We start from the raw sequence: 18,349 nt of genomic DNA on the forward strand, positions 1-18,349 counted from the left end.
CAGGTGATGGAAATCATACATGACCAGGGAAGTCCAGGAGCAGAGCATTATCTCCCTCATGGAGAGGGTCAGGTAGGCAAGTCTGGTATAAGGTGTTTTTGAAGCTGCAATGCTTTTTGCCCATTGATAAATACACACCTAAATCTAGATATCCACACTAGTTAATACCATAGACTTGCAATGTGTCTCTGTTTAGCCTGTTACTGCAGGGTCAGTGGAATAAAACAAAGCAGACCTGAGACAGATATTGAGCAGATATTTGTCTATGGGTTACTGTTGTAACCGAAGACCAAATAAGGAAAAAATTGGGAATTTCAATTGCGCAAGTATTACATATTCCAAGACAGAGATGTGTACATGGGGAGGAACTACATGGTCTCTTATTATGTGGAATCACTGATGAAACCACATTCTAGCAGGCAGTGAGGAACACAAGGGAACAACCTAGCAGATACTGCAGTATGTGGACCTTGGTGGCCTCCGTATTCTGCCTGGTGACTGCTCTCAATCACGCAGAGGACACCTGCCCAGGTAAGTCCTATGCTACAGATTACACATGTATCAAAGATTTTGTTAGAGCCACAACAATGTCGTACAGTGATATTTGTAATTTATTCTTTGTTGATTTGGTTTATCTAGACTGGGGGTTGATTCTGCCTAATGAGGCAGATTATCAGGGATTTCTTATTCTACCGAAGCAACTGTTATATTAGGTGTTCTGTGCAATGGGTGTTATTCAGTAAAGTTCTAACAAGCAAACTTTCTCTCTAATGTGCAAAGCCATGCTGCACTGCAGGTGGGGCAGATGTAACATGTGCAGAGAGTTAGATTTGGTGGGGTGTGTTCGAACTGAAATCTAAATTGCAGTGTAAAAATAAATGTGTATACAATGGCCGATGTATTGAACGTTCTAACAGCCGATATATAGATGGAACGGTGTGTGCCAGCAATATGTCTGTGTACGGTGTTGCTTACAGATATATTGCTTCAGCTGTGCAACACATGTGACCGAAACGTACCACCACATCTCCTCGCACACGGTACCTCGCTGTGCTCGGCACACTATTTTATTTTCCCACCATGCCCTAGTGGATGGTAGGGCATGAAATACTGCCTGTCGGCTCAAAAAACAGTAAAAAAGTCCCATGTCGACCTAATGACCCTGTCGACCTAAAGTCTTGTCGACTTTACTGCATGTCTACCTAAAGTCCTGTCGACCTAATGCTTGTCGACCTACTTGCTGGTGACCCAATGATCGTATCCCATCCAAAAATAGCTGTTTTCTGATGATCTCCTGAAAAGTGTTCATAAATATGCCCTTAGTGGTTTGATTAGATTGTATTGGGGACACAATAAGAACTATGTATGTAGCTACAGTAAGCTAAACAGCAACAATCGACTGATCCACATCACACTAAATAAAACGCAACGCTTTACATGCCAAATAAGAAATCTGTATGGGTATTGGTCAAACACTGAAGGTCAACACCTGAAATAGGTCAGCAGTCAAAAGGGCCACATGAGGTTTTTTTTGTCCCGAATGTTGACATGAATACCAGCAAAATGTACCTTGTCCCCTCGCAAACTTCGGGCACACTATTTTATTATCCCACCATGCCGCCTGTAGTGCGGCGATTCTCAAACTGTGGGTCCTGACCCCAAAGTGAGTCCCAACCTTCACAGCATGGGGTCGCGACTCCATACAAAAGGGCCTTATTCTAGTTCACTCTTTCTGCCAAAATCCTTCTTAGATGGACAAAACCATGTGCACTGCAGGTGGGGCAGATGTAACATGTGCAGAGAGAGTTAGATTTGGGTGGGGTTTTACTTCAAAGTGAGATCTATATTGCAGTGTAAAAATAAAGCAGTCAGTATTTTCCCTGCACAGAAAAAAAATAACTCACCCAAATCTAATTCTCTCTGCACAAGTTACATCTGCCCCCCCTGCAGTGCACATGGTTTTGTCCATCTAAGAAGGATTTTGGCAGAAAGAGTGAACTAGAATAAGGCCCTAAGAGAGAATTTCTATCAAAATGCGCCGATAGCATGAGTCGGAATGTAAATAAATACCGCACATCCCCCTTACGGGAATGAAGATCCTCTTCTCCGCCTAAGGAATAACCGCATAGCACAACTCCTCAGAAAGATTCCGGTCCTATAGTTTCCTCAGATACGGTAGATAGTGCTCCAAGTATTCCCAAAAACACAAGGAAATTATATATGGTGCAATATCATTTATTAAAGATAACAATGTTTAAAACAACAATTAGTCAAATATGGGGGTGAAAAAGTGGTAGAAATGGACTGTTACTGAGAATGGTGGAGAACTGAAGTGACCGCAGTTCTCAAACTCGCATATGAACCACAATAGTGTAATACTGCCAAGTGTAGGTCGTTCTTCCTTTATGTGAGAAATGACAAATGGATCTGTAACGTAAGGAATGGTCTACTCTGATAAGCAGGCAGGTTCACATAAAGGGAGACAATTCTGTCTGTGCATTGTTTCTGGGGTAGAAGCTTGTCAATCACACACTTCACTTCACTGCATATCAAGAAGCATCCGGCTCGCACCGGCCCTGATAATGACTGCTATATACTTACTGTAAGTACTTTTGTTAAGTACTGTAACAGTGATGTCATCTTCGGAGAGGTGATCTGTAAGTAATGGCTGTCCTTGTTATCTGTCTCCCTATGTACATTACACTTCTCTATCATCTTGGTTTGCAGATGTAAAGCTTGTGGGGATTGGAGAATCCGATAAGTTGGCCATTCTTCGAGGATGCCCTGGGCTGCCTGGATCTCCTGGGCAAAAAGGAGAAACTGGACCATCTGGAGAGAAAGGTAAGTGGTCTTTGCTGTGCTTCATACAGTAGCCCTTCCGGCACTTAAAAGGCAATGATGAATATGTAATACAGAACATAATGGCATGGGAATCTGACCTACCAGAGGAGATAAAAGTGAGGCCCAATGGAGTATGTGTGCTTGTATGAATGACATCAGTATTGTAGACCAGTGTGTTGTTGAGGTTTGTATACATATGGATTGGATTGGCGTGATATAGTGGCACAGTGGTGAGTGCCATGGCACTGTTTATGTGAATTATGAATGTTCTCCTGAAATCTGCAGGTGTATCCTATAGGTGTCCTGGACTCCTTATAGTGAATTGATATACCTCCCAATGGTTCTGATTCCCAGGCACTGTCCCTGTTGCCAAGCCCACTGAGCCACATTATGTAGGGATGTTGGAAGGCATAATACTATAGTCAATATTCCAAATAATAATAATAATAGTATAATATTATTATCCTAGCTCAGGCTGGGTAATTATCCGCCCCCCACCCCCCACCCACTGCACCGTTGCCAAGTTACTTGCTCTTGTTTTGCTTTACACCCACCCTAGAATCAGGCCCTCAATTCAGGAGAAAGTAATCTGCGCTTTCACTCTGGAAATTGCTGGCAAACCACGGAGCCTAGTTGATGTCAGCAATGTTTCCTCCTGCCCTGATTGGGCCAGCTGTATGTTGGGCTGTCACAAGTGCTATGGCATGGGTAGAGGGCAGCTGAGATCCCAGCTTCCATTGAGCTACAATGGCAAATAATTGTTATTGTTGCTCCCCTGTCCTGTAGGTGCATGGCAAAAATTCAATATTAAACTAGATCATTTTTATTCCTTTCAGGACCTAAAGGAGAACCTGGGAAAGCCGGACCTACAGGGCAGACAGGTTGGTTGTTTGCAATATTGATTGTCCATGCCAGGATTATGGAATGTCCACATTGTGCGCATCTATCATACTTTAGCTGGTTTATCTATACAGTTACTGGGTCTAATATTGGAAGTTCAACCTTTTATACAAGAGTCAGCATTAGTACAGGGAGCATTAGTACAGTGTGTGCCATACCAAAGAATTTCCCATATGGATTGTGCCCACGTTCGATTTTTCCTGACACCGATGTTTAAATAGAAAAGCGCAGCACTAGAACAGCGCAGAATAAAATGATTTATATAACCTCATTATAAGATAGTGTGAAGGACCCATATGTAATATATGTAGATTGCTCTCCACTGATAGTAAGCAATGGCATTTTGTCTGGCGCAATGTAAAGATGAATGGGTACTCTTTACCTAGAACGGCGCCCATCGCGACCATCGCGACCATCGAATGCACTAAAAAACGGGTGCGATGCCCGCGATTTCCCATAGGGACCAATGTTAAAAGTCAGATTGGAAGCGATTTTAGTGTTCAATGCCTCAATGCCCGCGATTTTTCCATAGGAAACAATGTTAAATGGGCCACAGAGCCCTAATAGTCCCCCTGAAGTCTGAAATGGCCCCCACAATTTTTAACGGCACCCCACGATCAACGTCAACCCGAAGCGTGGCGAGCGCAGCGAGCCCGCGAGGGGTGGCGGTACGCGTCCTCCGACCTTTTCATACCCCACTATCCACGTCGGCGTGGAGTTGAGAATAGAATAGTGTGGCGAGCGCAGCGAGCCACCGAGCCCGAAGCGTGGTGAGCGCACGCGGATACCTTCACAGGTAAGCGCGTCCCCTCGTGGGCTTCACAGGTAAGCGCGTCGCCACGGACACCTGTGAAGCCCGCGAGGGGACGCGTACCCGCTTCGGGCTCGGTGGCTCGCTGCGCTCGCCACACTATTCTATTCTCAACTCCACGCCGACGTGGATAGTGGGTGTATAAAAAGGTCGGAGGACGCGTACCACCGCCCGTTGCGGGCTCGCTGCGCTCGCCACGCTTCGGGTTCACGTTGATCGTGGGGTGGCGTTAAAAATTGTGGGGGCCATTTAAGACTTCAGGGGGACTATTAGGGCTCTGTGGCCCATTTAACATTGTTTCCTATGTAAAAATCGCGGGCATTGAGGCATTTAACACTAAAATCGCGTCCAATCTGACTTTTAACATTGATCCCTATGGGAAAATCGCGGGCATCGCGTCGCACCCGTTTTTTATGTACCCGCGATGCCCGCGATTTTTTACCCCCGACGCCCGCGATGCTAATCGCGGGCGCCGTTCTAGGTAAAGAGTACCGATGAATGTAATCATCTGTACAGGTTGAAGGGGGTATTCAATATGTGCCGATAGCTCCTGACAGGAAATATCGGCACTGACCTATTCAATTCTGTCGTTAACAACCGCATTGACGTTTTTTTTAGATCAGACTTTTTTGTCAGAAACGGTCACGGATGGTTGCATTCATACATAGCCAATGCTCGACAATCCGCTGCCGTTACTACAGATCCACAGACTTTCCGACACTGAACATTGAATTCCGACTGTCAGATAAAACTAAAACCGCCCAGGATTCTGACCATCGCATATTGAATAACCCCCTAAATCTGACATCACCCAAGTGTATGAGAGCCCAGAAGCAGATTCAGAGATATACGCAAACCTGATGATTTGTGTACTGCTCCGATATTTAGTCTAGTTGGGCTACTGGGCCACAGTGTCCTCTTAAACACAGCATGATTGACAGGATGCCAACGTTTGGGGGCGGGGAGGCAGCAGCAATGACCATTGTTCCAGTGGGTCTTCAAGGACTTGCGGTTAACTGACTTTGACTTCTGGCTGTTTCTTTGGCAGTTCCAGTGATGAGCATTTGTCACCGCTAACCCTCCCATAGTGCCTAACAATAAATTCCTCTCCCACATCCTAAACCACCAATCCCACAGATTAACCCTAATCCTCCAAACCCGCAGCCTAACCCTAATCCTCCGAACCCGCAGCCTAACCCCAACTGCTGGCATTCTAATAATATCATTAATTCATATATCAATATATCAGATGTTGACATTGTATATACTGTATGTCAGCATTTTGCCAACATAATTCCTCACAGAATGCAATCTTCTAATGTGGCTTTATGACACCGACATTTTTCCTGGCCTGCAAATACAAGAATTAGTCACAGAGCGAAATGTAAAAAATAAATGCAATAAAGCTCAGTCGGCACTCCCTTATAAAGTATGCTGGTGTATTGTAGTTTTATTCCTCTTATCTTCTCATTTCATTGCATGTATTTGGTTATCAACAGGAACAGCAGGTTCTCCTGGTTTAATAGGACAAAAAGGTGAGTTGCTTGTCCCGTTACTGTTATTTCCTGTAGCATCTCCTGTAACCTATACCATGGTCTATACATTTCTACTGCTTCAAAATAAAAATAAATATTCTAAAGTGTAGTCAGTGATCAAGAATGCAATTATTAATTACAGAGCCGTCAACATAGAAATGATTTATACTTTATCATTGAAAATTATCTTATTAGAAAGTGAAAACACATTCTTAGTTTTGATGATATTCTGTGTTTGTTAGCCCTTAGCAAATGACTCTTCTTAAATAGCACACAGAGCATCGTTTACACCCATTTGTGTGCAACATGCAGTATTTGGAGTTTTATAAAAAAATAGGTACTTGTTTCCTATCTGGGCGCCCGCTAAGTTAATTGCGCACCATGCTATTCTCCGTATAAAAATCGGATCGCATCGGATACCACAAATGCACATACACGATATTGAACGATGCGATGCGATCCGATTTCGTTCCCGCTTTTATGGTTGGCCCATAGGATATATAGGAAACCCCCCCTGATGGTTCAAAATGCGCCTCCATTGTTAACGCCACCCCAGTATTGACTTCAACCCGAAGCGTGGCGAGCCCCGCGAGGGGCGGCGGTACGCGTCCTCCGACTTTTTCATACCCCCACTATCCACGTCGGCGTGGAGTTGAGAATAGAATAGTGTGGCGAGCGCAGCGAGCCACCGAGCCCGAAGCGTGGCAAGCGCAGCGAGCCGACGCGGATACTTCACAGGTATCCGTGTCCCCTCGCGGGCTTCACAGGTATCCGCGTCCCCTCGCGGGGCTCGCTGCGCTCGCCACGCTTCGGGCTCGGTGGCTCGCTGCGCTCGCCACACTATTCTATTCTCAACTCCACGCCGACGTGGATAGTGGGGGTATGAAAAAGTCGGAGGACGCGTACCGCCGCCCCTCGTGGGGCTCGCTGCGCTCGCCACGCTTCGGGTTGACGTCAATACTGGGGTGGCGTTAACAATGGAGGCGCATTTTAAACCATCAGGGGGGGGTTTCCTATACAAATCGTGGGTTTGCGGGGTTATTACATTGAAATCAATGTAAAATCGGGTCTCAGGGACCATTTAACATTGATTCCAATGTAAAAATCGGGGTTGATCGCGTCACCGCATGCGATGCGATCCGATTTAAAATGAAATCGGATCGGATAGCATCGTATGCCATCATACATCATCGAGTACCGAATCCGATGCGATGCGATCCGATTTCATTACGGTGCCGTACGTAGAAAACCTGGGCGCCCAGATAGGAAACAAGTACCAAAAAATATCTAAGTAAACTTGCACATAATTGCACTTTCCATTCTAGTCTGTGCTGTCTTTAATATAATGACCAACACCTGACCTCCAGGACCTACGGTATGATGACCAGGGCTAGTGGGAGCAGGAAGGGGCCTGGGCACTGGGGGTGTCACCAAACAGAGAAGACTTGACCACACCCCCAAAACACAGTCAATGAAAGTTCACTTCTAAAATGGGTGCCGATTGCTGCAACACTGCTCGGAAACTTCCCAGGGCCTGCAGCCGAGCTGCATAGGGCAACAACAATATTCTCCTCCTCAACGTACCCAGGTTCATGCTCGGCCTCTCCAGTGCACCAGCCAGTACACCAGGGCCTCGGTAAACAGTACCCATTCCCCGACAACTCTCAGAGCCACTTTTGCTGATGTGTAAACTACAGTAAATACCGTTTTGCAGGTGGTTAGGATCGTTTTTAGCCATCTATTAAAAACATCTCTAAATGTGTTGTCTAAACTCTGTGATGCGTTTTTGTGTATTTTTGGGAGCAAGACAAAATACATTGAGGGAAGCTTGTATGGAGGCCCATCCATTAAAAAAAGCAAAATGTGTCTATTCCGAAATCGCAACCCTCAAGACACACCTAGGGATATTTATCAAAGCCTGAATAGAGATCCAATCAGCTTCTGTACTATCTGTGTTTGTAAAATGACAGGAAATGATTGGTTGGTGTTTTGTATCTCTGCATACCATAATAAGTACCAACCCCTCCCCGTTATGAGTTTTATACATAGAGCTGAGACCATGTATTATTGTTGGTGCAAAGCCGGTCAAGGCTCTGTGTGAAACATACTGGGTCTTGCACCCTGTGTCCAACAAGGGTCTCAACCAGGGTTATTCCCAGTACCTACCTGGGTCATACCGAGGTCATGCCGATTGGCTGCCTCTCTAGCGCTTGGAGATGACGCCATCTCCGAGCGTTCTGTGTGAGCGGCGATGACCTGGATCTGAACGCTGTGTGAAAGAGGTATGTAAATCTGAAGAACCTGTGCTGAACCATGCTCAGAATCCCAGATCGGACGCGAGTTGGGGTGGTGACTTCAGCCTATTAGGGGTACAATTGTACAAATGAGCACAGTTGTCACAAATATGCTGCATGTCAATTAGAGAAGGAAACATTTGTGGTGCAGATCTGTAAATTATCCTTACTGCCTATTATTTGTAAATCTTCATTTCAGTAACGGCATGAACTAGTACAAGTTACTGAAAAGTCACTTCAAGCACAGTAGTGTTTTGTGTTTGGTAAATTGGGCGTAATTTGTCCTGGATCGCTAATCAGCGACTTTGCAATAATATTCCTGATCGCTAAGTAGTCACACTTTGACAGGAAGCCGGCATTTATGGGCGTAATCCTGTCGTTTTCTGGGTGTGTTTGAAAAAATCCAGGCACGCCCAAAATTTTTTGGGGAGGATCTGTAACGTCGGTGATGACCACTTCCAGCACGTCTCAGATTAGTGGCAGCCTCAGACCTACTCACATTTGCACAGACGGCAAAGATGCTTTAATGTTCTGGGATTGTGGTTAGCCATTCGCAATTGAATCTCACATTTTCACAGAATATTTCTCTCTCTGTCTGGGCAGCGGCTTAATGCTTGCAGTCAGCTGCGGATTCTCTGATTAGCGATCTCTGCTGAATTAGGCCCTTTGTCAGGAAGTTAATAAATAGTATTCTACATTGTGCATGCCCTAATAACTGATGACTTTCCACTTTAGGAGAGAAAGGGGATGCAAGCACCACAGACGCAATCTATGGTAAGTGAGAGTCTTAAACTCAGACATTATATAACTACAGCAGAGTATGAAGACTAAAGTAAGAGCAGTGTAGCCAAAACCTCAATCTGAGCCCCACAGTGCAATCTTTGGCTGATTCCATTGTTTTGGTCAAAATGATCAGTCTCTTACTTTGTGAGATCATCCCCAAATCTGACATTAGTCCTGTGCTGTATGCCTGCCCTGCCCTGTCTTATCTGTACTCTCTTTCAGCTGCTCGAAACTGCAAGGAGCTGCGGAACCTGGGCTCTTACCTCAGCGGGTGGTACAAAATATACCCAGATGGTGTAAAGCCTCTAACAGTCTTGTGTGACATGGACACAGATGGCGGAGGATGGATTGTAAGTGACAACAGACCTATAACCCCTTTTGTAATTACATGCGCCCCCCCCACCTAAATACCTCTACTTACGGTATATAAAAAGCAGTATTTAGTTAATAGAGTATATTACATGCACACATTACAGTCACCTGCTATCCCTATCTTATTTCCATTTCTCTAAAACACATTGGGATGTCAATGAAAACAGGTCTAACAATCTGTTATAGAATAGATGTCTATATCACCAATGAGATGTTTGCTTTCATTTTATATACTGTACTAGGCAAATTATATATAACTAGAAATTTCTGGCTCCCATAGTAAAATAAGGGGACACATATACACATATACACAGGCAGAGTCTGCAGGAGGACAGCGGCCAGGGCCTGCGGGCTGCAAATCCTGATTTGTCCCAGCTGGGTGACACGGCCAGTGATCCTTCTGGGCCTGGTGGATCATCAGGGGGAATCCTACGGGCTGATAGTGATTGCCACCTCTGGCAGTCATGCCGGGGCTCTGGCTGATGCTACCACCTATCCCAGCTGAGGGGTTGCCTCATCATGCGCCTGGGGACACTAGGCAGTTCTCCTTGGCACTCCCATGCTCATCCTCCATCCACCTCCTCTGCCGCCGTCCACCATCTCTGCCGCGCTTCTCCTTCCACTGTCTCTGCTGCGCTTCTCCATCTCCTCCAGGGGCCGAGGAGGGGAGCTCGGAGGTTGGAGCTCCTTGTGCATGCGACCATCCCTGGACCCCACCGGAAGCACATACAGTATGTAGACTTACTCTAGAACCCTATAGTTTATCTATAGAAGTTTATGGCTTTTTATAAGAAAAATGGTCCAGAGAGGGGTCTGATGGCCTTGCATGAGCATTAATTCACCCGATTCATAAACACATGGGGCACATGGGTATCGCAGAGCTTTCATGACTTGAAGAAGAATAAAGATTACAGAGAACATTCCTGTAGGTAAGTAGCCAAAAATGTCAGTTTATGATCACATTACAAATGCGGTCATTAATACATCTCACCCTTAATAAGCAATGTTCTTGATCTATCTAACCTCTGTAGACGCTGCTGGGTCCACAAATTATTTTATTTATAATTATATGAAGCACAGATACAGCAACATAATAAGCAATGTTTTACATGTCATTATGAATTATTGTAATTGAGCAACTCATTGCCCTCCCACCTCTTTGATGAATGGAAGCCCTGCCATTAGCAATGCCCACACATACCCTATTGTACAATGAGTATCTATAGATACAGTACTAATACAACAAGCATTTCTGTTCCATTTTGCTGTTACAAAGCATTGGCAGTAATATGGGGTTTCTAGTCTCGCACGAAGGGCAGGTGTAATGGTTAGCATTACTACCTCATGCTGAGGTCTTGGGTTCAATTCCCACCATGGCCCTAACTGTGCGGAGTTTGTATATTCTTCCCGTGCTTGCGTGGGTTTCCTCCGGGTATTCCGGTTTCCTCCCACTATCCAAAAATATACTGGTAGGTTATTTGGCTCCAAAAAAATTAACCCTAGAATGTCTGTGTGTGTGTGTGTACATGTGATAGGGAAAATAGATTGTAAGCTCCACTGGGGCAGGGACTAATGTGAATGTTCCAGTATTCTATGTAAAGCGTTGTGGAATATGTGTGCGCTATTGTAAGAAACTGTTAATAAAATAAATTTTGACCAATATTTATTTTTAACAATTTTTGCAGTGTTTATATGGGATAGGAAAAGATTGTCTGGTTTCCCATTTAACAAATATGCAGTATTTTGTCTGGCTAACACTGACCAACAATATCACGTACCTTCATAGTGGTATATTAACTCCATGTGATGATCTATGATGTAGAAACCAGCTATTGTATGAACAAAGCAACATACAGTATTACCCTCAAAGCGGCTGGTCCCATTCCTCCAGGTATCGCCAATCAGGCCTTTTGTCATCTTCTGGACTTCCGGACTTTAGAAGGTTCCTCTGTAGTGAAGTTGTAATTAGAGAATACACTTATTTTACTGTCAAGGATTTTCACAGGCTCCTAATCTTGCTGTAAACCTTTAGGTCTTTCAGAGACGATACGACGGCACTGTAAATTTCTTCAGAGAATGGGATGACTACAAACGGGGCTTTGGCAACCAACTGAGCGAGTTCTGGCTAGGAAATGAGAACATTCACAGACTGACGTCTTCAGGTAACTGACTCATTACATTCACATACAAATCCTATATATCTTTAAATTATGGTTTTGTGCAAGTTACCCTTGGTTCTTGTGCCATAAAATGGGACTGGATGTTCCGAGTGCTCACCATGGGGTTAGTCCCACTCCAGATACGGGTGCTGTCAGGGTCATTATAATGTATACTGTAGGTACGTACACTGGGCAGCTCACCAGGGCCCCACAATTCTAGGGACCTTTGATCCGGGGCTGGTGGTGGTCACGTGATCAGTGTCCCCGTGGGCAGTCGGCATTGTCCCATGCCAGTCTCACGCTGGTCCCGGGCAGCGTGGGTGCCGCCATGACACTGGCACTCAGCTGACTGCATAGACCAATCCTGCTGACCATCAGTCTGACCCCTGACCCACACACCTGTGCAGGAATCAAGGTGTGTCTGCCATTCTCCAGTATTGATTGGTGCTGCGGCTGGCAGCCAATCACGAACAGGCAAGGGGGGGATATAGATCAGGCCTTGGGCCTAACTTTCTTGCCTTGAACAATTGCTTTACCTGCTCCCAGTGTTCTTCTGTGTCAGTGAAGTTTCCAAGGCTCCAGGATATCCAGGTTCACCTGCATTTCCTTCCCAGCGTTCTCTGCATCTGCTATACTTACCTGGTTCGATCCATCGCCAGAAGACTCCTGCCATTCCATCCCTGCAGTCAAGTAGCAGGTGTACTGCTAAGTTTCACCTTTGGCTATTAAGCCTATCAGAGACATTCACCACCTTGTCCTGATACTGCCGACAGGCGCTGTCGACTCCCGGGTTGACACCCTTCTACTGTGCATATAGTGACTCTTCCATCTACGTCCTATTCTTACCACCAGCCAGTATACCTGAGTTGCTCGTCACCTGTCACCATCATCATCGACATCACAAGTCGTCACTCCCTGCAGTTCCCAGACTGCATATCTATACCCTGGTCTCTTCAAGGTCTGTTCCCAGAGTTCAGTATCCTCAGTCCCAGCCTGCGTCCAGAGGACCAGGGCAGGGGGCTGCGACCTGCTTGTCAGACGCAGCTAAGTCCAAAGTCCCTTGCGGGACTCCCTGGTGGACACCGCTGGCAAGTTAGACTCCGCGGCCCTGATCCTGGTCTCCGCCAACACTCTTGTTCGCTGAGTCCCTGTCACTCCGTGTATGTCGCACATCAAGCCTCCAGCGTTCTGCTATCCAGCGCCCTCCACTGGTCCATCACGGTCACAGCCGGGAACACAAAAACCCCCAGAGCTGACAGTATGGAAGCGTGTGGAGAGATGGCACAAGAGGTCATGACATGATTTTGTATAATTGGTTTCTATTAATGTGTGGTTAAGGACCCCAAGGCATTACACAGGACCTACTATACTGTTAATATGGCACAGAATGGTCTGCAACCATAAGAAAGTAGTGAGCGATCCCAGCCATAGATAGTCCTGTTTACAGTGGAACTAATGTATGAGGGTGATTCATTAAGTAAGATCACAAGAATAATATCTTTAAAGCTAAAAAATAATAATTACAAAGAGTATATTATTATTTCAATGTACAACCAGATTACAGTCCATTTCAGAGAAAAAAAACAACATAGTTCTGGCATCAACTTTGAATGGACAATGTCCTGGGGGTAAGGGCTCCCCTGGTAACAATTGGCCATCCTCTCATGTCTCTGGGATACCAAATCCTGCAAACATTTACAACAAAAGAGCTAGTGGACACTAATGCGCTGTCTCTTAATATTGGTGTCTGGAACTATCCTCTTCCCAACAGCTGGATGTTCTCCACAGATGCGTCCTATACACCAAGATAAAAACACAATAGGTCAGATTATTAATACTGGAAGAGGAACACTCTCTATAGTCACAGTGGGGCAGATGTATTAAGCCTTGCGAAGAGATAAACTGGAGATAAAGTGGAAGGAGATAACGCACCAGCCAATCAGCTGTGTTTGAAATATGACAGTTGGGAGTTGATTGGCTGGTGCGTTAACTCCTTCCACTTTATCTCCAGTTTATCTCTTCGCCCGGCTTAATACATCTGCCCCAGTGTTCCTTTAAACTGACCTTTCTCCCGAACCCTATATGCACATAAAGGATTCTTTGCTACACCATTGTTCTCTCAATCCTATGTTCCTAAAAAGGTTCTTTCAGGTAAACCACAAGGCGTTGACTGGCAAATCCGTGGTTGTAGTAAGATGACCAGGACCCAGATGGTTCCAAATAGTAAATAAAAGTATTCAATATATAGACAGTCCACACATCCAATAAAAGTCAATGGTAAAAATGAAGACAAAACAAGTGATCTCCCTCCTGTATTCGGAACCACATCCACCCTCACTCACCCGGGCAAGAGGTAACTTGGAAGCTTAAAGATGGACAAAAAGCAATGGCTCCAAGACAGATGGGTAGTCCTCCAACTCACCAACGCATTTCAGGTTCAACAGGGCCCCTTTTCAAGGTTAATATACCCATTCTGTCTGGTTTCTGTCACCCCAATAATGGATGCTTCCTGTTCACAGGGCACGGGAAGGAGAAAGACGCTTGGGTTTTAATTACTTCCCTGGTACCAGATGTTTGTCTGACCCTTTCCGCAGAATAGTGTTTCCTACCCACATCATGGGTTAAAGTGGGAAGGGGGAAATGGGTGGAACTGAGACCCACCACCTGTAATGGCAGGGGAGCTGATTCACCTCCACCACAGTAATTCTAACAGAAAAGCCTGTCCCAGCAGCTACTTTTCTGGCATGATGTATGTGATGTCAAGCCATAACCACTGCTAAAGTGAAGAAGTGCCACTAATACCCCTTTCACACTTGCAAAAATATCCCAGGTTTTTGCACATGAACGCGCATCAACCCAGGATTTAGCTCAGTGTGAAAGGGTCTTGGACGAATAGCCCATGTTCAGCATTCTGGGATTTCTACCCAGGTCCTGACCCAGCGTGACCCAGATCCCGTTCACTGCAGTGAAAATGTGCCACTGGGAGGTGCTGACACCTCCCAGCGCCGCCCCGGGCCAAGCCTCCAGATGATGCCACCTGGCCAACTTCATTCTCGGTCAGGTGGCCAGTGTGAAAGGGTACATTCCCGGGTAGTGTCCCGGGAAGCATCCGGGAACACATTCCCGGGTATGACCCAGCTCTGCGAGTGTGAAAGGGCTATAAGAGAAGCAGGCTCTGTGCATGCTGATGAGAAGGTGAGAGGGGACCTGAGATACACATGGATGTTGTGAAGTTGCTGGAAGGATGGAACTGCTGGAGTGACAGAGACAGATATATTGTAGACATTTGACAGCACATGGAAGTCAGGTTGGGTAGTGCAATAAGGCAGGGAGTGGCTTCCAGATCTCCTCTTATTGCAGCTATTATTGGTTGGCAGTCCTAGTGGGAGGGAACATCTCCCAATGCACTTGCCTTGTGTGTCTTTGATTAGCATAAATAAATAAAAAATGGGACAAAATGACTCTGCTACTGTAGATTGCACGGATTCATTTGACGTGTGACATTTGTTCATCTGTGTGTGACTAAGGGGGATATTCAATTCCCGCCACAATTTCTACAGGGGGAAATAGCGGCAGGCGCCTATACAATGCTTTCTTTCCTGACAGCATTGAAGAGGCAGATCGACAGAATGGGCCTGACTTTAAAAGCTGAATTGTCACGATCACGGCCAAATGTCAACAATCCATGGCCATTTACGCGGACACGCCCTCTTTTTGCAGATCAGCCGGTGGGACATTGAATCCCGCATGCCAATATACAAGCGAGCAAAACGCAAATGGACCAGGGTCACGGCGGTCGTGACCCGGGATTGAATACCGCCCTTAGTCTGACTCTGTATATGAAGGGCTGCAATGCGGATTGTCCCCACACCGTGTTCCATTGTGCTTTATCTGTGGGTCTGTATGTGTTTAACCCTTCAGGAACCCATGAGCTTCGAGTTGACCTGACAGATTTTGATAACAGCTATAGTTTTGCAAGTTATGCTTCCTTCGCCTTGTTAGGAGAAGACGACAATTATAAGCTGAGAATTGGAGCTTTGAGTGGAGGCAGTGCAGGTAAGTGTCTTTATTCAACCTATGTGATCTGGGACGTGTCATCGTAAGATCAGGTGCCCAGGCCAGAAGACAGTAAAAGGCAGCAGGAAAACATGTACTGCTGTTGTTTTTCCCATACAGACCTATATGACCAACTGCACCTGCATTGTACGGGAAGCGGTCATCTATTAGAATGAACTTAGGTCTACAGTCATTAGGTCGACCCCACTAGGTCGACTGGCAGGAAGGTCGACCTGACTTAAGGTCGACATGGGCCAAGGTAGACATGACTTAAGGTCGAATTTGCATAAAGGTCGACATGAGGAAGGTCTACTGGTCATAAGGTCGACATGGGGTTTTTCACTGTTTTTTGAGCTGACATGTGCCGACAGGCGGTATTTCATGCCCTACCATCCACTAGGGCGTGGAGGAGGTTATTAAAGCTGTGGCGAGCGAAGCGAGCCACCGCGCCCGAAGCATTGCGAGCGTCCGATTCTCATTGCCAACTGTGTCCATGTCGACTGTGTCGACATTCAGATAAAAAACAGTGAAAACCCCATGTCGACCTTATGAACAGTCGACCTTCCTCATGTCGACCTTTATGCAAATTCGACCTTAACTCATGTCAACCTTGGCCCATGTCGACCTTAAATCAGGTCGACCTTCCTGCCAGTCGACCTAGTGGGGTCGACCTAATGACTGTAGACCTAAGTACATTCTGACAGATGTACCGATTCCCATTGTATATATATGGGAACTACAGTACTGTACGTGCTCATATTATTCACCTATATGGGGAATGCCCTGGGGGGGGGGGGGGGGGGAGATGTATTAACCCAGGTAAAGTGATAAATTGGAAGGTGATAAATCATCAGCCAATCCTCTTTTAAGTGTCATTTTTCCAAACACAGCTGATTGGCTGGTGCGGTATTACCTTCCACTTTATCACTGCTTTATTACCACTTTATCACTTCACCCGGCTTAATACATGTGCGCCATATGGGAGAAAACACAGCATTTCTCTTCACATAGTGCAGGAGCTGGAGGAGGGGGTGGCACGCAGCTGAGGGCAGGTACAGTCTCAGTGGGACCGCACGACCCGCACACGATTCCTTACGCTGTTTGTTAGTAATCTTGCACCAGCTCTATACTTTTTCTGCCCAAACACCTTAACATTACCTGTCCAAACATGTAACTAGGTGGTAGCTGGAACGAAAACCTGGTACTTTGTGGGAGCAAATGATAAATCAGCTCTTTCTTTTCAAAGTTGTTCTCACAACTCTGCATAGCCTGCAACTTCGGATGACTTACAGACAATGTCTAGCTAGGCAGTCAAAAGAATGACCGTCAAAGGTCAACATTGACAAAAGATTAACAGCCAAAAGGTCATGATGAGTTTTTCATGTTTTTTTTTTTTTAGGACGTTTTCATGCTTCACAATCCACATGGATTCTGAAAGTGAATGGATAAGTGTGCTGAATACATGCTACACTAAGTGTGCTGAGGTGCTGACATTCACATAAAAAAACATGAAAAACATGTCAACCTTTTGACTGTTTTATCAATGCCGAACTTTGGTCCCTGTCTAACCTTTTGTGCCCCCCTCCTCCTGAAGGAGTAGGCAAGTCTTCCAAAGCCGACTGCAGCCCCCGGCTCCCTCTGGCAGCCATCCTTTTAAAACTTTATAGTCCAGAAAGGCCATAGCCTCATCCCGCTTTGCAATAATAAATAATACAGTTTTGCCGATAATCTCAGCTCCTCCGACCCCTTGTGGGGCCACACTCCTTGTTATGATGAAAATGTGCATCCATACCCCATTACTGCTCATGTTTTGAAGCCTGCTCCCTGTTTCACCAAGATGGCTGCCCCTTTCTGGAGCAGCCAGAACAATGGTAAGTATGAGGTAAGTATGAGGTCAGGTTGTGAGGTAAAACCGGGCCATTTCCTGGTGGGCCTGCTCAAAACTCCTTAAAAACAGGCCGGACGCGCTCCTCCCTGGGATGGCTGGGCCACGGCACTTTGCCCACATCCAAAATGTCCATGGGAGGGATGCTGCGCATGCGTGATAGTGCACAGCACCTCCCATCGGCCTACAAGTGCGGCGGCAGCAGGCTCCCAGCTCCCGTTCCCCCATCAGGAGCCGGCAGAAAGCAGCAGAGCCCCCCACCCCCGGGCATTAGACACTGCGCCCCCCCCCCCGCATTACATGCACCACCGCCCCCCCCCCCCCCCCGCATTACATGCACCACCGCCCCCCCCCCCCCCCCCCCCGTATTACATACACCAAGGCCGCTATCCTCCCTCGGGCTGCTGCATGATTTTTTTTTTCCCGGGCTGGATTGAAGTCCCAATCCGTCCCTGCCATTAATGTAGTAGTTGCACAGATGTATTCTCCAACACCTAGCCTCAATAAACTATTGAAGTGATTCAACACCGCTCGGTGAGCAGTGTCATTTGCTGCTGCCTGAGTGGCTTAACTCCACCCGCCCCCTGTCCCTGCCGCCAGATCCCCTCGGTACCATGTGAGAAGATGTGTTCTCTAACTGTCAGAGCCAACAGACAAATGCTAAATATTACATCTATAAGAAGCATTGATGTTTTCATTTCTTGCTATGTCTT

At 46.1% G+C, this 18,349-nt stretch overlaps 1 protein-coding gene across 2 annotated transcripts in view; it reads left to right on the forward strand.

Moving 5' to 3' along the window:
- The first annotated feature begins 400 nt into the window (after positions 1–400).
- The window catches only part of LOC146025910 (ficolin-2-like), a 112,470-nt gene continuing 94,521 nt past the window's right edge, over positions 401–18,349 (forward strand). Inside the window, exons 1-8 of one of the 2 annotated variants that reach the window (XM_083156089.1) lie at positions 401–531; positions 2,728–2,841; positions 3,678–3,722; positions 6,052–6,087; positions 9,117–9,155; positions 9,387–9,514; positions 11,569–11,698; positions 15,617–15,751. In XM_083156089.1, the coding sequence (XP_083012215.1) occupies positions 462–531; positions 2,728–2,841; positions 3,678–3,722; positions 6,052–6,087; positions 9,117–9,155; positions 9,387–9,514; positions 11,569–11,698; positions 15,617–15,751 (697 nt within the window). In that variant the 5' untranslated portion in view covers positions 401–461. The remainder of the gene's footprint in view (positions 532–2,727; positions 2,842–3,677; positions 3,723–6,051; positions 6,088–9,116; positions 9,156–9,386; positions 9,515–11,568; positions 11,699–15,616; positions 15,752–18,349) is intronic. The other variant, XM_083156091.1, reaches the window with a different exon arrangement.

Source organism: Crinia signifera, chromosome 8, assembly GCF_055691185.1.
Source record: "Crinia signifera chromosome 8, ASM5569118v1, whole genome shotgun sequence".
Taxonomy (NCBI): Eukaryota; Metazoa; Chordata; class Amphibia; order Anura; family Myobatrachidae; genus Crinia; species Crinia signifera.